The sequence below is a fragment of the Ammospiza caudacuta genome, chromosome 8 (assembly GCF_027887145.1).
Source record: "Ammospiza caudacuta isolate bAmmCau1 chromosome 8, bAmmCau1.pri, whole genome shotgun sequence".
Classification (NCBI taxonomy): Eukaryota; Metazoa; Chordata; class Aves; order Passeriformes; family Passerellidae; genus Ammospiza; species Ammospiza caudacuta.
In genome coordinates, this window is record NC_080600.1 from 11401896 (window position 1) to 11427410 (window position 25515).

At 41.8% G+C, this 25515-nt stretch overlaps 1 protein-coding gene across 1 annotated transcript in view; it reads right to left on the bottom strand.

Annotated features, from left to right (window-relative positions):
- Window positions 1–689: 689 nt before the first annotated feature.
- Window positions 690–25515, bottom strand: part of DIP2A (disco interacting protein 2 homolog A) — a 54346-nt gene continuing 29520 nt past the window's right edge. Inside the window, exons 16-37 of the mRNA XM_058809847.1 lie at window positions 24968–25082; window positions 23954–24093; window positions 17760–17896; window positions 17239–17319; window positions 16913–17040; window positions 15722–15836; window positions 14374–14575; window positions 14087–14196; window positions 13882–13962; window positions 12730–12853; window positions 12346–12467; window positions 11928–12039; window positions 11616–11725; window positions 11381–11511; window positions 10699–10867; window positions 9353–9523; window positions 6825–6886; window positions 6152–6209; window positions 5367–5441; window positions 4663–4837; window positions 2964–3087; window positions 690–2599 (exon numbers count right to left, since the gene is read on the bottom strand). Coding sequence (XP_058665830.1) covers window positions 2347–2599; window positions 2964–3087; window positions 4663–4837; window positions 5367–5441; window positions 6152–6209; window positions 6825–6886; window positions 9353–9523; window positions 10699–10867; window positions 11381–11511; window positions 11616–11725; window positions 11928–12039; window positions 12346–12467; window positions 12730–12853; window positions 13882–13962; window positions 14087–14196; window positions 14374–14575; window positions 15722–15836; window positions 16913–17040; window positions 17239–17319; window positions 17760–17896; window positions 23954–24093; window positions 24968–25082 — 2795 coding nt within the window. The 3' untranslated portion in view covers window positions 690–2346. The remainder of the gene's footprint in view (window positions 2600–2963; window positions 3088–4662; window positions 4838–5366; window positions 5442–6151; window positions 6210–6824; window positions 6887–9352; window positions 9524–10698; window positions 10868–11380; window positions 11512–11615; window positions 11726–11927; window positions 12040–12345; window positions 12468–12729; window positions 12854–13881; window positions 13963–14086; window positions 14197–14373; window positions 14576–15721; window positions 15837–16912; window positions 17041–17238; window positions 17320–17759; window positions 17897–23953; window positions 24094–24967; window positions 25083–25515) is intronic.

The following is a 25515-nucleotide window of genomic DNA, read 5'->3' on the forward strand; positions in this document are numbered from 1 at the left end:
GGGATTCCTGGCCTGCAGAGAGAACCTTCTTTACCCTGACAGCTCTGGAGAATTCAGTAGCACAGCCTGATGAAGTTGCTGGAGGGCATCAACCCAGTGCTGCAGTTTGTGCTTTTCCTTTTCAGCCAGTGCTTCCTCCCTGGCAGTCATCAGCCCGGATCTGGCTTCAGGCCTTTCTGTCCAGCTGGTGCCTTCTGCAATGTCTCCAAGGGGATCAACTTCAGTGGATGTCTGGCTGCAAACCAACAGGGCCAGGGCCAGTCTGTGCCTGCAGCTGGAGCCCAGAGGCCTGGAAAGGCTCAACCATGCATGGAGCAGCTGCTTTGCTGCAGCATGGCAGTGACATCCTGCCAGCCCTGCCCTGCCAGCCCCATGGCAGAGATGTCATACCTGACACAGTGGTGACAGCAGTGCAGCTTGGCAGAGGAAACACAGGAAATTCAGGAGCATCCAGGCTTTACAACTGCTTTACCTGCAAAGCAATTGCAGTGAGGTTTTGCAGAAAAAGCTCTTAATGCATTAAACTGTCTGATATATCAGTGACAACTGTGCTAAGCCAAGGTTTTGACCTAACAGCTTAAGTTTCAACATTCATCAAATCAGATTTGCAAGAGCTGTTCTGAAATGTTTAATAAGCTTTTTGTTTTAAGATTTACTTTACAAGGCAACTTGTATCACTTTCATCAGTATCTCAATACAAAAGTCTTACAATGCTTTGTTTGCTAAAAAGCTACAACATGGAACTGGGGGTTAGGGAGTTGTCTCCTTTTGCCAGCTGTTTTGGGAGGAGGGCTGTCCCACAGCCTGCTGCTGCTGGAGGCTGCTGGACTCAAACAATAAGTTACACAAGTTCTGTACATAATTACAGTCCGAGTATGCAGCTGCATTATACACCACAGGTAAACACCACCAGGGCCCATAACTACTATAAAGGAGAGCTTTTTCTTGAAGATTTCAGAGTTTATTTGACCATGGATACATCTAATCTATCAGGGGACTGACATCCATCTTTCTTAGGCACTGATCCAGGCAGAATTGCCTTGCAGAAAAAACTGGCTCTTTTGCAAACTTGTGCATTATTAAAAAATTTTTTATGCAGCTCTCAAGTCTTTAACAATTTTACAAAAATAATTATTTGCTAGTCTTGTGCCTACCTTCAAACACAGAATTACTTGAATAACTTCATGTTCTCTTTCTGCATTAGGTTCACTGCAGTATTAGAGCAGGCAGAAACTTCAGAATCTTAATTAGTCCAACTGTGACCCAACCAACGGGATATTTTAGCCTGAACAAAAGAGTTTAAATAAACAAACACAGTTTGTACCACAACAGCTCAAGCTAACTAACACTGAATGAGTTTTCCATGGTGGGGAAAAAAAAAAGTTACTATTTCAAGTTTTAGCACAGAATATTCAGGGAAAACATTTTGTAAGCCTATGCTTTGTAAACATTTATACAAATCATTCAGAGTGGCTTTGGAATGGATTTTCAAATCCTTGGCATTGTGCAGGTCAGGAATTAACAGCTCACACTATGAAAACAAGCAACTTTGACATGGAGTTAGAAGAGCAAGAGCACTGAAGGCTCCTGCATCAAGTACTTAAAACTGGGTATTACTTTGTATTTTATTATAAAGTTTATAGCATTACAGAGTCCAGCATGGCACCATAAGTAACCTTGTTACAGCATTTGTTTTTGCTTGGTACAAAAAAGCTGATCAGCAGCATAACTGTTACACTGAATCCAGGACTGGAAGGGGTTGGCTTCTTCTGAACAGGGATGAGTCAGTGTTTTAAAATAAAAAGGCTGCATTTTTAAATCTCAAATATGTGCAAAATGCCTTTCAGTAGAGAATGTGGCAGAGGTGTGTGCAATGTTGAAGGATATGCCCCAACCCCAATACTGCCCATATACTGCAGTCACGTGGAGGGTGAACTCTGGATGGTTACTCACGACTTTGGGCGCTGTTTCCAGGAGTCCTCCTCACAGCTGGTGCTCTCTCCCCACCCCACTCTGTGTCCTTTTATGCAGTGCATCAAGTACTGACATTCATAATTATTCTCTCCCCTCTGCCCCCCCTTCTAAAATAAAATTGGTCCATGATAGTTCTAATAAGCTTCCTTCAGGAATTCCAGTAAACTCTCCATCCTAAGACAGCTGTGACTGTTACAATGGGTTTATGAAAGCAAATGCAGTCTGGGAGATGAAGGGCTGCACGTAAAGAGAAGTATCTCCATTTTCCTAGGGTCTTCAACAGCTTGTAAAAACAAGAGCATGGATTCCAATGTTATTATGAGGAAAGCCCCTTGGATTTTGGTGCTTTAGCCTTGATGTTATTTGCTGTTTTCACATGTTGTAGGCAACATAAATAGGATCCAACTGATCAGCCAAAAATCCATCTCTCAAGTGCATCCGTTGTTTCTCGCCGCGGGAGTTGATGGGAATGACCCCGGGATCCACGATGACCACGACACCAACAATGAGATAATGCTCTTCCAGGACCACGTTGGTCACCAGTGCCACCAGGTCCAGTGCTTCCTGCTCTGAGCCTTCCAGCTCCACCACCACCACCAGCAAGTTTGTCCACGTAAACACAGCACTGTTGGCACGACACACTTGTTAATGGGGAGGAAAAACTCCTAGACAATTTACTAAAAGAGATTTTTAAAAAAGACAAGGCCTCCCAAAGCTTACAACTAAATCTGAATGCTTTGAGGCTGGAGGGGACCTACAGCCAATGATATACATAACTCATTATATACATATAACTCAGTATATTATGCATATAGAAAACTCAGTTATATACATAACTCATTAGGGCCAAATGGGAATAACACACGTGACAAGACATCATCCATGAAATCCCTGAGATGTGTTTACCACACCCACAGGTGCACATTCTGATACTACCAAGGAACTTTTAAGTTCTTCTGCTTTAGAAGAAATAATGCTGTGGTCCTTACCATTCTGCAATGCTCTTGTGTGCCCTGATGACAGAGGTTTCGATGTCGATGGGGTGGTACCTCATTCCTCTGAGCTCCAGTGTTTCATCCAAAGAGCCCACCACATACAAGGCATCGTGTCTCTCTGCAACACAGCACACACATTTCGACATCATCACAGCTACAGGACAAACACAGTCACTTGTTAGTGCTTATTCGTGATGTTCTTAGATGTTCCCAGTGCTTCTTAGGGGAAAGAGTCTATAATGCAAGCTCCAGCATTTGAGAGAATTAAGAGCTTATGCAGCACTTCTGCCTATGACTCCAGGCAACTAGAACCACAATGAAAAGCATTTCTGGGTCATCCAGTTCTGTCCTTTCTCTCATGTAATGTAACCTCTGTTAACAAACCCAAGCAAAATCCACCATTAAAACATCTTTTTGTTCCACTGCTCTAACCAGAGAACTTCCCTTCTCTGATCAACACAACCACTTTTCCAATTTACAAATTTAACTTCTTTTTTTTCTTTTTAACACCAGCTTATCCCCACCTGTCCTCCTGACAGCAAAATTCTACTCAGTTTCTTAAGATGCCACGGTTTACACAGTAAGAACAACTCTGCCCTCTCCCCAGCCTCAGCTTTGCCAGGTTAAATAAGCAAAGCTCCTCTAGACCCTACCTGAAGGACACACTCTCCAAAGTCACACTTCTAACCCGGTTCAGTTCAATTTTGCTTTTCCTTTGTTAACTATTTTTTAGTTTTGCTCACTTGGGTTACTGGAGGTGAAAATCATGATGGCAAACTGTATTTCATGTATACTGTAAATTCACTGCCCAAAGCCTCTTAAAAACTAAAGGACAACTGACATTGTTCCATGATGATAAAAATCTCTGTGAAATGTGATTTTTCAGAAAGCCACAAGGCACAAAAACTTGCTGTTGGGATTCAGTGGCAGCAGTCAGGACACTGACACTATTCATGTAGACACTATTCATTTAAGTCCAATCACAGAAAACCAGCAATACACATTTGTTACTAAGTTACAAGCATTCACACTCCTTTCCTTAGAATGTTCAGAGAGTTATTTCTTTACATATATGATAAACAAGAGCTATATCTGCTTTGTATTTTGTATCTGAAGAGAGCAGATGGAAGATAAACACTTTCCAAATTTAGACATCTTGGCTTAGATTAAAAAAACCCAAGATTAATAACTTATTTTATTTACTGGAAAGTTTCTCCTGTAGGGGGATAAAATATAAGAAAATAAAGATACTGTGGAAAGTAATCTTACCCCTAAGGATTTGCAGTTGGGCCAATTATCAAAGATAAGGAACAGGCCTGGCTTTAACAGGCCAGGGATGAGAAGAAGATGCTATAAAAGAGTGGGGTGGTGGGTTGGGAAAGGAACTGGAGTCAGCTGGCTGCTTTGTGAAGCAGAAAGAGTCAGTGCTCTGAGGAGCTGTCCACGGGAAACACCAAGAAGGTGTGAAACTTTAGTGATAGGAGACAGCAGTATGGATCCCCTGCAATAAGATGACAACATTCTCCTGTAGACCTTTAACTTCTGAAAGACTGCAAAATCACCGGTGTCAGTGCACGTCCTCAACCTGCTGAACGACAGACCACCTCCCCCTTAACTCAGGAGTGTTCTGTGGTGGAAGTCAGCATAACCCAGCTGGGCAGCCCCCCAGGAGCAGGTGCAGTGTTTCCCCTACCCCCGCTGGCGTCGGTGAGCTCGGTCCTGCGCAGGAAGCCCAGGTAGCCGGTGCGCGCCCACAGCGTCTGCGTGTCCCCGAAGCTCAGGCGGGCCGTGAAGTGATCGGCGTGCAGGGCTTCCTCTCCATACACCGTGTAGTAGCCAGTGGCATTGTGGGGGCTGCTCACCCAGATCTGGGGACAAACCAAATCCAACTGCAATGAACACAGGTTGTTGTGCCAGGCACGGAGAGCATCGTTAATTCATTTAAAAGATTTGTTTCACTGACAATTTTGATTACAGTTTTATTGAAAGCATTAACTTCTGACCAGAGAAAAGCAGTTTTAGGTACATGCAGTTGGGGGATGGTAAAGGCCATAAAAAAAATAAACCAGGCATCTGTCTTGCTGGAAAGGAACACCTGTTAACCTATTAGCTGGGCATCTTATTACACAACAAAAGATGCCCATAAAACAAAGGTCAAACCAAGCAGTAAATTACCTACTGCTGCTGCCCACTGATGGGAGGACATCCCTAGCTGCTCTAGCTGCTGGGCAGACACAGACTGTGCAGCCACCACGTGTGCAGGAGTGCACACAGTGCCAGCTCTCTGTAGGGCTCATTCACACCCCACTCAGGGGAAGGAAGGCATTTATCTAACAGGAGGTATCCATGTATCACATCACTGCCCACACACACAGTACAGCAGTGCCAAAGCTTTACCTCTCCTAAATGGGAGTCTCCCAGAGGTCCCTTGGTTTCTGTGTGTGCTATGATGACCTTGACTCCTGGAAGAATCTTGAATAAGAAGAAAACAGAAGAAAATGAAAAGAAATTCATCAAAAGAAATGTTAATCAAAGTCAACAGTCTGTGCTTCCCTTTCTACTCCTTTCTGCACCACAGACACCAACCATCTCTTCCTACTACAGTTGTTTAACTTGTTAAATAATCCTAACTCTGAGCAGCTGTTTTGCAGCTTCAGTGTTGGTTTCACACCTAGAACATGCCTTCCATATGAAGGCCTCAGATTTGTTTTGGTGGCAGCAATTTATCCTATTGCTTCATGTTATGCACCTGGTTTCACTTGACTACTCACTCACAACCTGTTCTCCTGGCCACATTGTGATTAGCCAATCTCATCCCACATATTCTTAATGAGATCCAGGTGATGCAGCTCCCCACCCAGGTGAGGGCCATGAGGACATAACGAGTGTCATAATGGCTTTAAAATGAAACAGGAGTTTTAGAGTAGATGTTGGGAATAATTCCCCCCTGTGAGGGTGGTGAGGCCCTGCCCAGTAAAGGTTGCCCAGAGAAGGCTGTGGCTACCTCACCCCTGGAAGTGTCCAAGGCCAGGTTGGACAAAGCTTGGAGCAACCAGGTCTAGTGGAAGGGGTCCCCCCACCCATAGCAGATAGCAGCTGGAATAAGATGAGCTCTGAAGTCCTTTCCAACCCAAACCACTCCTTGCTTCTGAGAGGAGGAAGGATGACACACAGTCTCTCACCTTGCCAGACTCCATAAGTGGCAGACTGTGTGGAGAACCTCTCTCTACCAAACGCACCCTGAGAAAATAAGAGGAATGAATACATTTGTACATGGCTTTAAGAGCTGTTGGAGATTAGGATTTTTTTTTTCTTCTCTTTTTTTCCCCTTTTTCTCTCAGGGAATTTTCTCCCATCTGCTGCCTAAGAGATGATAATGACTGTATTTAAGAGAGACAAAAGATGCAGCCAAGGAGGGGGAAAGGTGCAGCTGGCTGCACTCCTGTAGCTGAGGGGCTTTCTCTTGGGAGACAGCCCTGCTCTCTTCTGCTGCTCTTTGGGCTCTTCCATTACACTTCAACCCAGCATCCTGTACACCAGTACACTCCATGGTTCCTGTGGCAGCTGCAGAGTTTCTGTTTTGTTCTGTTTGCCACTCAGGGAAGGCTGAGGAACAGAGTTGCTTTGGTTTGAAGGAAGAAAAAAAAAAGGACTACAGGAGATTCTAACTGTGCTATTTCCACTACCTAAAGGATTGTTAGGGAGCAGGTTTCTTGGAATTGCACAGAACAAGGATATAATATGGCAGGGAGTCAGCTGGCTGCTGCCAAGGATAACTCAACAGAGCAATGCAATGAGGCCTGAAGTTTGCTCTCCACAGCCACTCAAGAGTTAATGCTGTAACACAGACTGTACCTGTCATGTCGAAGTGCTCTCATATCTACATAGACAGTTGTTGGATCTGGTCCTGCTGTTCCCTAAGAATAAGGAGGAAGAAACAAATTCAACACCCTGCTTTCATTCTCACAGCCACATAAATTCACATATTTCCTCTTTCTTTTTTACAGACACTTAGAAAGAACTTCCCTAATGCTCAAGAAATTAACTAGCCCCCCATTCTACAGTGACTACTGTAGAGCCTTTGCTTTTTATGGAATCAATCAATGAATGCACAGGTGAAGTATGTAGTACAGGTAAGTCTAAGTTTGCCCAATTGTTAGATTTAAAATTCAGCTTTTAGGAATTTATTTGAGTAAGCACCTGCTCTGTAACCCACATAGGCAGTGCAAAAGGATGCAAGCACAAACCTGTGTGGGCCTAGTCCCTAACACTGCAGAAGCAGATGGACTTTAGGACGTGACAAGCACACATGCATCACTATACCTGTTCAGCCAGCTTGCCCAGCCTGTTTGGCTGACAGCAGGACCACAAACAGAAGTAACAGAGGCCATCAAAGTGTGGGAAACAGAGAGAAAGGGGAAAAAAAGAAAATACAAACAAAGAGGCACTGGAAACATAAGATACACACAGTAAGACAGAAAACAAAACTTACACTGTTTTAGAATGAAAAGAAAAGTTCCATTTCAGATTATTTAAGAGCTTGGCACTATTAGGTAGTTCTTTTGGAAACATGCAAATCTCAGCTCATGTAACAAAAGAAGGCTACAGCAACTCATATATTGCTTTATAATAAACCCATTCTCCCTGTGTAAGACTGTTTGCAGCTTCAGAAACACCTCAGTGAGCCAGTTCAGCAGGGCTGGAAGACATGTATTTAGCCTGCTAATTTGTATCAGAAGTTTGGTCATTCATTTACATTCATTTAAATCCAATTTAAAAAGTCTAATGGAGGAATGGGGGAAAAATGGGGAAAAAGGGATAGAAAACCCACTAAAAAGGGTCTCAGGAATGGAAAACAGAGATGAAAAAGGCATAAAATGAATGGGAAGTTTAACTGCCCAGCAGTCCTGTAATCTACACTGGGTTTTTTTGGAGGACTTTTTATGTTGCCATTTAGTATTTTGCAGAAAAACTGTTTCTCACCCATTTATCCCAAACTGGCTTTTGAAATTTTTATTCACACAGGCAATTTGGAAAGCTATTCTTTCACAGTTGGCAGCTTTATTCAATGTTAAAATCTTAATTTGCTGTCATCTTGATTTCATGTGTATCCTTCCTGTTTTTCCACCTATTGATTTATAAAAATCACTCTGACATTTCTTTATAACCATTTAGCTTGGTCCTGTTAAAAATCCTTTCTTCTTTAATTGTGAAAGAAACTATAGAAACTAAGGAAACAATTGTGAATGGCAACATATTGAAGTAACTCATGCCCCAGAATATCTCTCTTGTAGGAAAACCAGAACACTGTAATATATTCTGAGAGATAAAAAGACTTTTCTTCATCTAGTGGGCACCAAGGAAAAAAACAAAAAGAGGAAGAAAGAAGTTTTGTAGAAATCCAGTAGCAATTTTTATAGAATCCTATTTTACTAAGTGCAATCCCTACCAATAAAATTGAAAATTAAATTTATAATTACACATTGTTAAACCATGTGCCCCATAAGATATTCCCCACATACAAAGCTACATACTTATTTACTAACTCAAGCATCCTCCAAACTCCAGGGTGCTTTTCCCAGTTTCTAGTCCATGCTTATTTAATAGCTGATTTTTCAGGTAAATTTTGGAATATAAATATATACGTTTATTATGTATGTATGTTTTCTTAATCTCCTGACTGGAAAAAAAATACCTCATTAAGAAAAGTTAGATTTCATCTGATTAAATTACACATTAAAGATTATTATCAGCTAAACTATCAAAGGTGGTTCTGGCCAACAGAATGTCATTATCTCCAGACTGTGAAGCATGGCTGAGTACTTTATGGGCATATCCTCCCTCTCAAAGTTTCCAATTTCACAACTTAAAAGTAAAAAATAACATTCCAGCTCTCACACAAGGTGAGACAAAAATATTTGCATGTTGCTAATACTCATTTGAGATCTTTAAAAATTAAAAAAAAAACCTGTGTTAATTTTCTTGAGTCTTATTTGTGAAATTCTGTCTTCCATTTAATTCCACATTATACAAAACAAGACAAAATCTGAATCACACAAAAGCTGAAACAGCATTGCTTGTAACATGTAATATTTATGTACAGGAAGCTATTTATTTAATGCATAGTAGGAAGGAAACAAGTTTCTTAGTACTGACCCTCTGGATTAGAAAAGCAAATCAACTGGTCAATTACTACAGAAAAGTGAAAATATCATAATCAACATCATACTAAACATCTTATTAAAAAGCTTAACTTAACTTGGTGATGAAGCAAGCAAGCAATGGAGCTCCAGTTCATTACAAAAAGGAATGTATTCACCTGAAGATGATTTTCTACCAAGTGCCCAGAGATTCTGTGTAAGGAAGCAGCAGTTTAACCTCACCTGTAAGCAAATTGCTACGTTGACCCTGCAGCCAAAGGTGGTGCTCACTGCACGGGCAGACAGGCCCAGGTCTTTGAAGAGCTTGGAGAAAGACTGGGTGAGGGTGATCCTGGGTCTCTCCTCGGCCACCACCATGCAGGTGCGCACACACGACAGGTTCACCCCCTTCATCTGCCACAGTGGGGACACAACAAACACTGTCACTGCAAAGGCAGCAACTCCAGAGAGAAACTGGTTTAGCTTTTGTACTTTAAAAGCACTAGAGTAAGACATGAACTGTTTAACACTACAGGCATGGTGTAGCTGCAACACAGTCGCTCAGCATTTTGAGCTGAAAACCCTCAAAATGTGATTTTGCCACAAGGGACCTGCTGGCTCCCAGCACTGCACAGTTCAGGTGTCCCAGAATGTGAATGTGAACCTGGAGCAACTGGCTGTGGGCCAGGATTTCCTTTGGTGAGGAAATTCCTTGTTCCAGTGGAAAAAGATTTTTTTTTTGTCTTTATTGACAGCACACCATACAATAACTTTTTTGTGAGGGAGCTGCCACACATTCCCGATGGAAGTCCTGGGCAGCTGAGTTACTACAGCTGTGGCAATGCTCCTTCTTTAAGGAAATTAAATCTGAGTGGAGAGATTTTCCTCAAAAATAAATAGATGTATTAGAGTGTAACTGATATTGTTAGGAATCAAAGAATCATATAGCATGTGCTTTGGGTGGGAAGGAAAAGACTTTAAAGATCATCTCATTCCAGCCCCTCTGCATGGGCAGGGACACCTTACTCTAGATCAGGCTGCTCCAAGCCCCATCCAACCTGGCTTGGAACCACCTCCAGGACAGGGAAGATTATATCCATTTTAGAACTCAACACTTTTGCTATCAAGTGATACCTGAAAGTAAGTGACACGTGGTGAGCTCTGGAAGCCTTTTTCTTTTGGCTGTTTTGAGTCAAGTTTGTGTTTGGTGGGGCTTTGGGATTTTTCCTTCTATTGGTATGTGATTTGTCTGGGATTTTTTTTATTTGGTGCTGGGTTTATTTCTTGTCTCAGACACAACCAAGTTGATAGGCTTGCTATGTATTTTGCCCAAAATCTCAGAAACATCCAGCAGCACAGAGCTTGCACAAATAACTAAAACTGAAAATATAAGACTTCTTTTTTTCCCCTCCACCAGAAACATGGAAGCTGAATATTCCAGCAGTCTCAAAACTCCCCAAAAATCAAGTCATAATGGAAGGCTCTCACAGGAACACTTAAAACCTCGTATTCTCCAAGCCAAAATGAAGTATTTTTGGGAAGATACAGGTGTGTTGATGTCAGAATGTGGGAAAATGAAGCCCACTCACCCGGAGAACATCAGTCTGTGTGCCAAGGCCCTTGGTGCATATCTCCATCACGGAGTAGGAGCAGAAGGTGACACGCACTTTGTACTGGCTGACAGCAGACAGCCACAGAGACACATTGCTCTCCAGCTCCAGAGGGGGCACCAGGATGGACTGGTGACCTGAATATATGCTGGGGAGAGGAAGCAATAGGAACAGGAAAATTGAATTAATTAATATATATGGCATGCTTTAAAATGCAAAAAAAATTGTAGCTTTGTGAGATGTACTGCATTAGAGTAGCTATGTGGTTGAATCAAGTCAAGACTCACTCATTTTAAGAAACATGTAACTGCTTCCTTTAGCAGTATTTCTTACTGCATACTAATCCTGCAGTGAACACCTTAAAGGTTTTGTCAAAACATATGGTTTAATCTCAAAATACTTTAAAAGGATTTACTTAATCAACGTGAAACAGACAGATAAGTCCTGTTTTTTTTCTCCCTTGAATTTGGTATGCAATTAATTCCACTTGCAAACCTGAAGTTACTCCAGTAACTAACTGACTTAAATGGATTTTCTTATCACAAAAGGTGTTTTGTGAACTACCGATAAAAAGGTTAATTTGGGTTTCTTTGACAGTTCCTCCCTGGGGTTCTAGAGAGGGCTGAGAACAGGTGAGGAGAGGCAGAGCTCCAGAGCATACCTGCACAAGCACCACAGAGCAAAGCCCAAGCCACAGTAGGGGTCCAGGCAGATGGCAATCTGTCGGGATGGGTACAGCTCACACTGCAGCTTTATCGAGCGACATAAGGCACTTGTAGCTGCGTGTGACATCTGCAGGAGGAAAACACAACCTCTCAGGGACCTTAGAAAAAGGGTTTCACATATTTCTTTATCAACTTAAAGGAATCACACAAGATTATCTCTTGTTACTGTACCTTTACTCCTGCTAATATTCCAGTAGTAGACACACTGAAGTCCAAGTATGCCAACATATCTGGAGATGTAGGTCTGAAAACACTAGCCAGCTTCTTTTTAGGCATATCATCTATTTAAAATACATAAGTAGAAGAGAGTACCATATTATTTTGGGAAAAAATGTATCTGTACATCATTATCATCAGATCCTCCCTATAGTTCCTTGACAGCTATTTTAATGCAAGGCAGAACACATCCACTCAATCAGGCAGTTGTGATGTGGCAAAATTAATGTATCACTCTTCAAACTATTTCCATTTTGGCTATCCTACCTGTATCCAAAATAGTGGGCCACGTTTTAATATCTACAGCTGCTGCAGCCTCCTTGGACCTGAGCAGTTTCATTATAGCTTGGGTGGTCAATATACATGCAGACTTACTGACCTGCAAAAGGCAAAGCATTAAGACCATTGTTAAAACCAGGGAATGCATGCTCAAAGTCATGTCATATGCATCCAGATGAGATAACCAGTAAGATGATCAAGTAATTGGAAACTAAACAAAATAAATCACAACAATAAAAGACCATTTCAAATAAGTTTCTGAAGAAGCCATTACTGACTCAGACACAGCACACTGAGTAATTTTTTTTCTAGCTTATTTTACAATGACTGTGGCAAAGCAATTAATCAGGCTTCAATAACCATTTCCCACTCCTCAAAAGCACAGGGAGAGGAATGTCTCACCTACCTCTACAATCATTTTGACAGTGGGCAGAGTGGTAGCAAGGTTCTGTGGATGAGGCGGGCGGACAGTGATGGGAACACAGCCAGCGTACAAACAGCCATAGAAAGTTGCTATCAAGTCTACTCCTGGAAAGGATATTTGTGAAATTAAAGCCATTTTTATCAGATCAATAGGCCAAATTCTTTGACCAAAATCAAAATACACACTGATTTGTGTTATTAAGACAGAAGGATTTGTCACAAGTGTCTGTTCAAATCAACAGTCTGTTCCGCAACCAGTTTAAAATGTTTTGCATTTAAGAGCTAGCAAAAACTACTCCAACCCAATTAACAGACAGAACTTCTTTTCTTGTGCTGTGTAATTGTGGGTTTTGCTGTGTTGCTTTACCTGGAGGGTAAACCAGGGCCACGTGGTCACCAACGTTCAGGTGTCCCTTCTCCATCAGCGCCACTGCCACTCTCTCTGCCCTCTTGTGCAGCTGGATGCACGAGGCAGTGCTGGCTACAGTACCCTGCACAGGAGACAAGGGACAGCAGAAACCTTTACAGGAACAGCAGCAGCTCAGTCACTTAGATATTGACATGAAATGGGGTAAACCAAGAGGGTTTCTCCTGGAGACATGTGAACACACCAACATATAGCACAGTAGCTCATTAGTCCGCAGCTATTTAAGAAAGGTGCTCACCAACAGGTAATTTTTCTTTGTGTCCAAGTTTTGTGTTTACTTTTGCAGAGTCTACATGTCAAGGGTAAAACCTGCCTGAACAAAATGACCTGGGAAAGGCTGCTTCACACTAGAAAACCTCCCTCAAAATCTTTACTCTGAGAGAATAAACCAATTTAACAGTAACAATGTTGAAACAATTTCTTTTGCTAAAACACAGTCTCAAAAGAAAAGTTGGAAAGGTTGAACTATGTCCTAAACTCTTTTGCCCTTCTGAATGAGACCTACAAATCCTTTACTTCCCAAAGACTGCTGCTAGACTTTCTGGAAGACTCCTGTCTGCAGTACAGCACAGCACAGGGCAGATCCAATTTGTCCCTGGGCTCTTACTATCACTCTATGTGCCATCCCTTTTGAGGGCAGAGCCTAGCCCAGGGCAAGGCATCAGTATCCCCTGCAGGATGCGACAGTGCTCCTGGAAAATTTGACTCCAAAGCTGTCCCAAGGGCTCTCTACTTAGGCTATAGAGCTTCTTATCAGGAAATTCTCCATTTCTGACTTACAGTTTACCCTTGTGCTCAGGAATGAAGACAGAATCATGGCTTCCATTACTATGACAAAAGCTGTATTCTGGCAGGAAACACAATTACTGCAATGTTTTAAGCTAGGTAGAATGCATACTTTTATTCCAGAAGTGGAATAAAACATACAACATAAAATTCCAAAGTGGAAAAACTTATGCTGCTTACTAACTAGCAATTTTTGTCTGCTTCATTAAAATAATGTGCAGCATTTCAGGAAAAGACTTCTAGAAGGAATTATCTTAGAATCTAATAATCTTTTGCTTTGGTTTTAGTCTCCAAGTTGCATCTTACCTTGGAATTCAACAGAAGGAAGAGTGGATGATCTGGAGTTGTCTGAGCTCGCCACTGAAGAACATCTGCTAAATACAGGAACTGAAAGGGAAGAAAAAGGAGACACTCAAATTCACTCAAAGTACTTCAGGTTTATTTTCCTGGTCTTCTCTCATTCTGAATAAGCTAATTCAAATATTTAATAATGCCAGGAGCCCAGTGTCACCTTTCTTGCCTGGTCATTGTCCTCCAGCTGGCTAACATCTCTACCCGAGGCTTGTGCGATCCTCTTGCCAGCTACGAGGTTTCCCACAATCATTGATGCAGGACCAACATCTGCATTTTGAAAAGAGCAGTGCCAAATGATGAAAAACAACCTGGGGAATGCAGGACCAACATCTGCATTTTGAAAAGAGCAGTGCCAAATGATGAAAAACAACCTGGGGAACAAGCAGCAATGCAGCCTGCAGGCGACAGGTCTGGCAGAACCAGCACGCACTCTGCTTTCCTCACCTGGCTGTTTCTGCCGAGGCTTGGGCAGGTTGGTGACACAGGTGTGGGGACACATCAGGACGTTGCAAGGATGCAGAGCACCCTCCAAAAAGCGCTGCTTGGTCTCTGAAATATGAATTCCTCCGAGTGGAGCCTTTGGCAAAGTGTTGGCTGGCACCAAGGCAAGGCAGTACACACCTACTTGGTGAATGCTATCAATTGCCTTCAGAGAAATTAAACAAAAAAACAAACAAACATTCCACGTTATCAACTGGGATGTAGCTAGAGCAAGAATTTGAATTCAATTAATTTATAACATTAAAATTTTTACTTGCACCACAATTTGCAAATAAAGGGTCCAATTCTGCACTCACTGAACTCATAGAAGCTGTGCCATGACTTCAATGGGAGCAGGAGCAGACCCAGGACTTTGCTTGTGCCCTCTATCAAGGGGATGCCACCTGCACATCAGGGATTAGGAAAGTCTCTTAAAAGTGGGCAAAAAGTGCAGAGATTTTCAAAAGCCAAAGTTATATCACAGCAAATTTAGCAAGTATGGCACAATCACAAAAGCGCAGTAGAACATAAAACTCACAAAATTTAGGAGGGAAGCATCTTTGCTGCCTAAATCTTAAGTGTCTCTTTTAGCTATGACACTTCTAAAAAGAGAAACAAAAATACTTCGTCCCAATACCAGATATTCTCTCCAAAAAGATAAGAAGGCTGAAATTAGACAGAAACCATTATTATTAAACTGCCTTACTCTTAAGAGCAAACTTCCTTTAAGTTGTTCTCTGGATCCTTCCCTTCAGCTGTCTCCAGGGTCTTCCATAATTGATCTCTCCTTTTTCACTTCCTGAGAACTGATTAATTCTAAAATCTGCAAATGCAGATCTACCACAGTTCCCCTTCCCCTGTCCTTCATCTCCAGGAAAAGACAGTAAAATAATAAAGGGGAAAAGTTTTTAATACTTCTTGTTGCAGATCCAGAATAAGGTTGTTAGTGATAAAAATGCTTTTGGGGATGTTGTGATACTTGGCAGCATACTTGTGAATACTTTCAGAGGGAACTCTCAGTATGAAATCAGAAGAGACATGTAGCATTGACCCAAACAAAACCCATCACCTTTAGGCCTTTGAGAATCCTAGCAGTAGGAAGTTAAAAATACAATCTGAGAGAGAAATCTTACTTTTTACAAAATTCTGTTAATTCTGAACCCTGAAAAATTATCTTAGTACAGCTCTCTGTGGTTATACTGATAGGTTTTGCTTATGGAAAAAAAAAATCAAAAAAAAAGAAAAGCTCTAATATTCTCATTTCATGCATCAGCCTTATTCACCTGGAAAGAGAAAAGGACAGACTGACTACCTGTAGAACCCTGCTCATCCACTGAAAACTATCCTCCTCTGAGGCGTCAGGGCGTTGCTCTGCCACAAGCACTATCCGATCATCATGCAAAACGGGCACAGAAAACACTGCTATCCTAAAACACAAAGGACAGAAGAATGATAGGATGCAACACAGGCTGAACAGAGCATGGCTCATCATCACAGGGGCATGGCTGCAACCTCTCATGGCACTGCTTCACACACACAAGCATTATTCATGCCAGATCATCACAAAACCACAAAGATGTAGAACACAGTGGGTTCCTTGCTGTAATTGCTTTCTGCTGGGGTTGGGTGGGTTTGTAGTCACCCATGTAGCACATGTCTGATAGTTCCACACATGTAGTGGCTGTGCAAACCTTGCCTACAGAACTCCATCATGTACACTAGACTTGCAGCCCCTGCATAAAATGTCCCTTCTGGAAGACAACTATGCCAAATTACTGACAATTACAGGTGCTTGCATTGAAAAATACTTAACTCCCCTTGGGGAATTACCTTAGTTTTAGGCTTAGGATAAAATATTAATAATGCCTCAGCCTGGGCTGGTCCCAGTCTGAACCCTGAGAGATTCCACTTGTCATTGATCTCCATCTGGACATGGAGCCATGGACCACTGAAGAGCACTCAGGCTGGTGATAGAACACCTGGTCTTCTCTCATTCTGAATAAGCTAATTCAAATGTTTAGTAATGCCAGGACCCCAGTGTCACCTTTCTTGCCTGGTCATTGTCCTCCAGCGGGCTAGCATCTCTTCTCAGAGACCTATCTCTGAGGGTCCTCCAGCAGCCTGGTTTGGTCTTTAGAACAGGCTGCACAGTTCCTCCCTCAGCCACCCAAAAGACTCAGGGGACACAAGTGTTTTACATCCAGCATATAAGCTTCTTTTGAGAGCCTTAAGAGAAGGTCTGAAATAAGTTTTAAACAGACACTTTGGGATCCACCTTTATACTGTGTGAAAGTAATTTAAAATCTATTATGCATGAAGCAGGGTGTGAATATTTACATTTCAACAACCAAATTCACAATCTAGTGCTAACTTTCCTACAAAACACACATGAAAAAGTTCACATGCATTGCTCCTGTGTGTGCTGTGTCATTTGGTGACTGTCTGTGGGTTAAAAAGAACAACAAGGCCCAGCCAGCAGTGATGAAGTTTTTAATGCACTCACCTTCCCCGATAGACAAACTTCATGGGCTCAACTGCCAACGCAGTGGCCACCACGTCATCTGCATTGTGCCTGCGGCCACTGACTGTCATCAAGCCATCCAATTTCCCCACCACAAACACCAGATAGTCCTGAAAAGAAGGAAGGGTTAGAAACACAGCAGAAAAACCTCCTCACACCTGGCAACGCATGCCTGACTCAAGCCAACAATACTCTAGAGACCCTTAGGAGGTTAGTGCCCTGAGACAAAGTCCTGCTGAATTCAGGGGCATCACTTTAGAGTTGGGAGTCAGGACAAAGAAGGGCCCTGAGGGCTTGTTCACACTTACAGGACCCACAAAGCCAAGCAATCCTGTCCTTGTGAAGGGCTGGTCTGATACAGGAATGCCAGCTGCCGTCACTGGGATGGCCTGGAAGAACACAGAAGGATTCAGACACTCACTGGACTGATAAGGATTTTCACTCCTTTACTGCCAGAACACATGAAATGAGGTACCACTGCAAGGAAAAATATGGGCAGAAAGATTGAAATGCCTTCAGGTAACTACGCATAAGACCACTGTGTAAATTCAGAGCTAAGATAAATTTAAATGCTCACATACTGGGAGTGTGGAACACAGAAGCAGCTGACTGACTGCAGATGAGACTTGGTATTTTTGGTTTTAAGAGACAAAAGGTCTTGTTATGATTCTATGAATGAAGCAAAGTGTACCTGGCCAGGGCTTTTTTCTAACTAACTAAAAAACCAAACCAAACAATAAAACACACGTACAAACAACCTTTAAGGAAAAAATAACTCTATTCACAAGAAAAAATACTAGAAATATAACAATTAAAAAGAAATCCAAACCTCAAATACATTCTTGGTGATTCCGAGGAGGCCAAAATATGCTGTCCCAGTTGCTCCTGAATTCACACATATTTCTCCAACCTCATCAGCTTTACAGAGATAAGGGGTCCCATCCACCTTTACAACACACATGCTGGCTGCATGAAAGAAGAACACAGAATCACAGCATTAGTCTGCTCCAGCAGCTGACACACATGGTGCTCTGCCACTGATAGATTAAGATTTTAGTATCAATTATTCATCAGCTACAGCAAAAATATAGCATGTAAGACAGCTCATTATAGCTTGACAGCCTGTGCAATCTGTTCTCCAAGATTAAGTTCACAAATGCGGTGCTTTTTTCTTACAGCACTTCACATCAGCTGCAGCTGAATCCAAGGCACAACGGACTGAGGGAGTGCAAGACTCAAGATCAAGAAAGAAATCAATATATCTACCCAGGTCAACACAAAATAAACATGGCAAAGCCAACTCTGCTGCCTGCATGGACCAAGGAACACTGGTGAAATAGATCTGTGGGTACATTTTCAAACCTTAGAGAAGTCTTCCAATTGCCAACATCCCAGGTCTGAAAAGGTGAGACCATTATTCACCCTACCAATAGATCAATCTCTAAATTATCTTGGTTTCATAAAAATTACCTATCAGAAAACTAGCAGTTATTATTAATTGTTTGGAACCATGCAATGATAACCTTGGGTAACCAAGTAAAGAGATGCTACTCAAATTCTAGTTACAGTTTCTGGATATTTTATGTGTGAACTAGATGTCTGGAATTACAACCTACAGTATGAACTATCAGTCATGCAAAACCCCACATATTGCAATTTAGGAGGAAAAAATAAAACTCAGTGGTAAATTGGAACTGACAAAATAGTTTATTACTCCAGAAAATAACTTGAGCAAACATCAGAACTCTGTATGCAACACTCAAACAATGATGCAAAGAGAAGTGCTAGTAACTGGAGAAAGCACAGTTTGTGGGCATTAACAAATGTACAGCCCTCACTGCACTCACAAACATGAAAAAACCAAAGGATCAGCCTGCAGTCCCTAAATGATGCTCCATCCATGAAGCCAAAGAACAACCCTATCACCCTGATCAAGTAAAGAAAAAATACTTACCAGTAACCAATGTATGATACAGGTAGCCTACAGGTACATTCTAACAGCAGGCACAGTTCTGTCCTGCCAGGTTATACTGCAAGGCTGCCCTTCTGCAGTATCTGTGGAGCCTCTACTCTTGCTTCTCCTCCTGTTCCTGCTTCATGTGTGACATACAAGAGAGTGCATCTACCACCATTTCAGTCTCTCTCAACAGCATTGCATCTGAAAAAGAATTAAAGAGAAGGGAAAAGCAGATGGGACAGGAATGTACATGTGGACTGCACGTCACGAAGAACACAGATTCCTGCTAGGAAAGCTTGCTTCCTTCAAACGAGTCCACATGTACATTCTGACAGATGGTGACTAGCAGCAGTCAAACCTGCCAAGGAGTATCCTGGCAGGAGATCAGAATCCTGCTGTGCAAAGGATGATGCTGATGCCCTACCAAAGAGTGGATGCAGCTCTGGATGTTGCAAGACTAGCACAGCAGGAATGCAAGAAGAATGCCAGGGGCTGTACAGCAGAAGGCTGTGACCAAAGGTACTGATGAGGGTCAGGAAGTGCTCTCCTCTTCCATTTCCAGCATTTCATAGTGGATCCATACACAATGGCCACCCTTGCATTACACTCTTTAGGAAGAACTTATCTTCTAGAAGCATGAAGCCTTAGAAAAAATATTAAATGCCAGGATAAAATGCCTCTAGAATCACTGTGGAAGGCATTTTCAGAGTTTCCAGAGAAACCTCATCCTTGAGAAAAACAGCATATGGGGATATCAAAAGCAGACCTGAATCTCTTCCTGCTCCTCTGGTGAGGGAAATAGGCATAAAGCAAGCCAACTTCCTAGATGAGGATGAACATAAGTCTAGACTCTGGAGGTAAACATGAGCATCCAAAGTGTAACATTTAAATTGGAAGACAACATCTCATCCCAAGTGCACACTGGCACAGGTCTCCAAGAGAAGTTGTTCTGCAGTGGCTGTTGTGCCACTGTGTGACAGACTGAAGCCCTGAGGAACACAGATCTGATGATTACGATAAATTCTAGGAGCTGAGTAGAAAAGAGGTGCTGTTAATCCACAATCTAAAGAAAAAAACCTGAAAGCTTCACCAAGTTGTTCTGTAACAATTCTTTCTACTGAAGTAAAGGAAGCAGACCCCTCTGCAGTGAAGATGCTTTGTGGTAACTACCAGAACCTTGGCAAATGTTTGCTCAGACATGGAAAGAAGAAACAATGAAATACAAGACATCCATGGGCTGGAAACAATGTGATCTCCCAACACTTAGGAAATTGGAACCATCTCCCTAAATTTCTAGAAAAGATACTGAATGCAGTCACAATCCAGAACATGATTCTGTTCATTGCAGAAGATCTTGCAGAAGGCCCAAGATTTGATGCCAAAGTGAAGTTTTCTGCTTGAGTGTAACAGAGTAGCTGCTGCAGCAGCATTGTGTCTAGGAGCCAGCCTTTGTATGATTAGAGGCTATAGGGACTTATAACTTTTGGGTTCAAGACTGGTTGCTCTTGTCAAAGAAAGAACATGAGAAGGATCCCGGTAAAAGAATGGAAAGGATTGGTTGGGAAGTAGAAAGGAGACAAACTTAACTGTAGTTAACATATCCACTAAGCAACATATCCAGGCTCACACTTAAGGTATAATATGCTTTCAAGATGACAGATAACACAGCAATCACATTCCAGTTGATGTGAAAGCTAGAGGCTGAAAATGGGCAGAAGAAAAGAGGTCTGACATTTTCCCTATCATCTTTACCAGTCCAATTTGAAAAATTCAACTGAATGTTGGTGAGGAGCCAAATTTAGCAATTGGCCAGTCCCAGACAGAAACTATGCAAAATAGCCCAAGATGGTCAACAAGTGGGGTAAAACATCATTCCTCCAGAACAGGATTCCATGGGAATGCATACCAGATTTTCTCTTAAGAACTGCCATGCTGTCTTTGAGGAGAAGATATCTCTGTGGATGTTGGCACTTCCCTTGAGAGCCTTGTGATGGGCATTCATGGTAGCTAATGAATGTGAAGGGAATGTGGCATCAAGAATGGCCTATGGGTTAAACAGCAGTGACATGTGACATGACCCTGGTGCTGATGGCTCTGTTGAACAAGATCCCCTGAGCAGGTGGGCTCAGCATCTCAGAAAAAAAAAGCAAGATCTGAAGAAAAGGAGGGTGCAAGTGGGCATTTTATCTGTGACCTTTTAACCAGGGGTTCCTGAATAAAGCATGCCAGAAACCTTCACAGGTAATGAGATTAAAACCATCAGGCTTGATCATTTCCAAGCGAAATTCAGGAATGTGAGCTCCTATGTCACAAAGTATTTGAAAGGCTAAGGCAGACTTCCAAGTTCAGTGGGGATCAGAAGATGGAATGAAGCCTTCAGAAAGAAACAAAACCAAAAGCAGATCAAGAGCAAGACTCATAAGGCAGCAGAGGGGCAATGAACAGGTGGTGGTATGCTCTCTCCTGTATGCCAAACACCAAGCCAGAATGGACAAGGGCACACCCTCCATGAGTATTACACAGGAGAAAGCATAAATCTTACCAAAACACAAGTATCTCCACTGTTAGAATGTACATGCAGACTCATTTGAAACTAAGTCATTCATTTATTTAAGTCATTAATTTTTTTCATTTAGCACACCCCTGTAAGTAGCTGCTAGTCTTGTGACTTCCTTCGTACTCCAGAGGATTTTTTAAGAGAGAAAAGTTATCAATTATCCCTTATAATGAAACCTATAATGCATATTCTGACTTAAGGAATGTACAGGGAAACTTCTGCTGGAATTCTTAATATGTGGATAAACTGAAGTAAATCTGCCCCAGATTCTGACAACTCAGGGCTAGTCAGAATTTTAAAGGAGTTAATGAATTAAGTTGTCCAAATTCTGCTTAACCTACAAATAGTTTAACCACTTACTATTGTATTTTTAACTAGCAACAGCCATCAATTACAAGTCATATCACTCTGAGACACTTGATAGTGCACATTTAACAGTTCTCCCCTCACACAATCAGACAAGTCACTTGATGCTTCTTACTCATGTAGAAAGTAATGGTAGTGTTATCACTGCCTGCCAGTGGCCCCCTAACCCAGAAGGGTCCCTTAGATTTGCCAGACAATGCTCCAAGGAATTTTAACAAAGGAGAAGAGTTTTTTCACACATCCCTCTGACTACTCCATCAGGCATTTCACAAGGACAGAAATGTATTTTTTGACAACTCATAAGGTGAAACTCATAACGTTTTGACAACTCATGAGGTGAAATTACTTAACCATAAGCATACAGGGAAATTTTCCAACATCCTAAGGCCGATTTGAAGCCGCCACTGAGCAGATGCTCTGTGGAAAATTAACCCAGGGGACTTACAGCCCCAACAACTGAATATGACGAGTAGCTGCATGTAGCTGTGTATCTTGGTGTAGTCAAGCACAATTTGCTGTGAGAGCAAGCCTACGGCAAAGCCAGGAGCATCCCTGTGTTGGTTTTGTATGGCCTGGTTTTTTAGCAGGGAGGCCATAGAGGTGTAGCCAAATGAGATAAACTGATCCAGAGAAAGATTTTAATTGATCCTACATCTAATACCACTTTTCTGAACAGCAGCAATATTGAATTTAAGCTCAGTAAGTTCACCAAAGGATTCATGACTACCTGAAGGGTATGCAGACTTGCTCCCCTCATGTCCCTGTGTCTAACCCATAATCTATAGAAAACATTGAGAGCACAGGTGAATTTCAGTGAGGTTTCAAAGGGACAGCAGTAGTGTGGACACCCAAACAGACAGCAGTACCAGTACATGCCATCTGTATTCAAGTCTAAGCAGAAAAATCACTATTTTTTTGAATTTATTATGGACTGTAAAATCAAATTCAAATGGTCTTAATACAAAAGAAAAACTTGAGAGAAGCTACACAACAACCAAGTGACTTCTCTGCTTTGTTTTGGTGTGGAAGTGCAGAGCTTCTGCTCAGTCATCAGCAAAAGGAAGCTCTACTGAATTTAAGTTTAATAACAACAACTCAAACAATAATTTCAGGGGTTACAAAAGGCTTCTGGGGGTAATAGGGAAAATTAAACAACACCAATGAGACTTGCACACAATAGCTGAAGTTTTCATCAGCAGAGTGGGAAGCTTTCTACCTCCTCTAATTTGTATCAGGGACTTTGGTGTTCAGAGAAGAGGTTGTTGCTGAAATCACACAAGTTGAGTCTCCACTTTACCTTGAGTAAATGCTCCACAGAGAGCAGGGCTTTAGAACCACAGCTCTGCAAGGCAGGAAGTTCATAAGGAGACAAAGAATTGCAAAGCCAAAGGTGCCAAGGGCATGACCCGAATCAATCATGTTCTTTGGTAACTACACAATAAACTTGAGGGGTGAGCAGAGTTGCAAAAAATCTATATTTTATCCTCTCCAAGCACACCAGAGCAGACAGACAGTGCCATGAAACTGCCAGCCTAAAAGCTGGAGTAGATGGCACCAAGTGTCCAGTCCCGCATCCCACTCTTCACAGTCTTAGGTCTGCTTTGGCACCCTACCTTTACTAACCTTCTTCAGAGTGCTCTCCTCTCCAAAGGCAGCTGGATCTCAAATGAGAACAACAAAGATGAGACAAAGTCTCTTGGTTTCAATTAATGGGCTGAGGAACAATACCCAGCTCTACCTAGTTCAGGAACCAGAGTGTTGCAAACAGATGTCATTAGGAAATAGGTTCATCCAGGTTACTCCTGATCCCTTTCTTGCTCTCCATGGGCTTGAGAAAATAGTTTCCAGAATTAGTTGTTCCATGACCTTTGGAGGGTCTGAGATGAGGTCCCTTTCAACTGAAATATTCTATTCTATTCCACTACACAAACAATTATGCAACAAGCCAAAAGCATTTGCCCATACCAAAATCCACAGTAATTCAGTTTTATTGTGCATGAATCTCTAATCCACAATGTGTTTAGGTAATGTGTCAAAACAGAACTCATGCTACCTTAAAGGTATTTAATATTTTTATTTATTCCATGCACACAAAGATAACTTATTTGGAATATGCTGAAACCTAGACAAAATGCTTTCCTACCTCCAGGCATGATCTGCCCAACATCCTGCACAGTTAACACTGATAACTTCTCCTCTGTATCCACTCTGATCACACCAAAACTCAGGCAATTCATGGATAACACTGCTTTTCCTGGAGGGGGGCCACCCAGTTCAGAAGGTCTGGAAGACAAAAAGTCCAGTTAGATATGAATCAACTGACCAATACTGGTGAGAGGGTCACTAAAAACATTCTGCTGGTTTCTCAGGCTTGGTAAGGTTAAGAAAAAGAATGGATTCTCACTTTGAACAAACAAGAGTTCAAGACTTATATTCTCCATGTCAAAGTTTTTTGTTTCAAGTTTTCTTGAAGTTGACTTTCAGAAAAGTTGACTTTCAGAAATTTTGAGCAGAACTGCTATCAAAAAATCCAGCATATCCCATCCATTTGTCTATTAATAATTAAACTATTTATTTTTCTCAGAGCATCTCTTGCCATCTCCAGAAATTCAATGGCATTTCTCAAACCAGCTACAATTTATTTTTTTAAGCCCCTGTTTACAAATCATTGTACATAAGCAGGTGATTGAGAATTCACCATCTTCTTCCTCCCAAATAAGTAGGTCTTGTTTTGGGGGCATTTTAAAAGGCCCTCCAATACCTTCAGTGAGGATGAGACCTAACTTTCTTAAAGTATGAAAAAACCACTTTCTGTCTGACTATTCTTAAAAAATATTAAACTTTTTTAAGAAAATAAACAAAAATCACCCATCATTTAGTGGAAGAGACACCTGTAAGCTTCATATTTCCTCTGCCTAGGTCTTTGGGCATCTCTATGTGGGTTATGGTATTTTCTATCACTTTAACATGAGATTCCCCATCCCTGCAAGTGTTTAGGCCAGGTTGGATGGGGCTTGAAGCAACCTGATGCAGTGGAAGGTGTCCCTGCCCATGGCAGGGGATTTAAACTTCTCCCAAGCCAAAGCATTCTGTGATTCCATGACACATTTCAATAGTCAAGCAAAGCTTCAGTTCATTTCTCAGAAAAGGGAATTACCTGCGAATAGCAACAGTCAGTGCCTCTGAAGAACTAGCACAGGGACAGATTACTTCTGGTCTCAAACCTCTGGATTGAAATACATTCAGGAATGCATCACAGGAAGATATTGACCCTAGGAAGAACCATCACATAATCAGAAACATTTTTCTAAGAGCAGGAAAGCTTGAGCTTCAGGAATTCAAAGTGTGTGCCCACTCTCAGCTCAGTTATATTGAATACTGTGGCATTCATGTACAAACCAAATACTCTTGCAAACTGGCTGAAAGGCATTCCAGTTCACTGTAAGAGAGTAGATTTGGAAAAAGAACTCCTAGTGACTAACAACTACACTGAATGAAATTCCCAACTGTGTGCTCCTCCTCTGGCAGCACTCTCTAGCACTTAGTATCATGGGAAGTCCTTCAGGGACCAGAATACTTTGTCACTAAAGGTAACTTTATGTCAACCTCTTATACAGCTCCTATCTGATTGTTTCTTACAGAGGTGACAGCACTTATATGCTTCTGACAAACTTCACAATTCTACTAGGCCTCTAGCACTTGGCC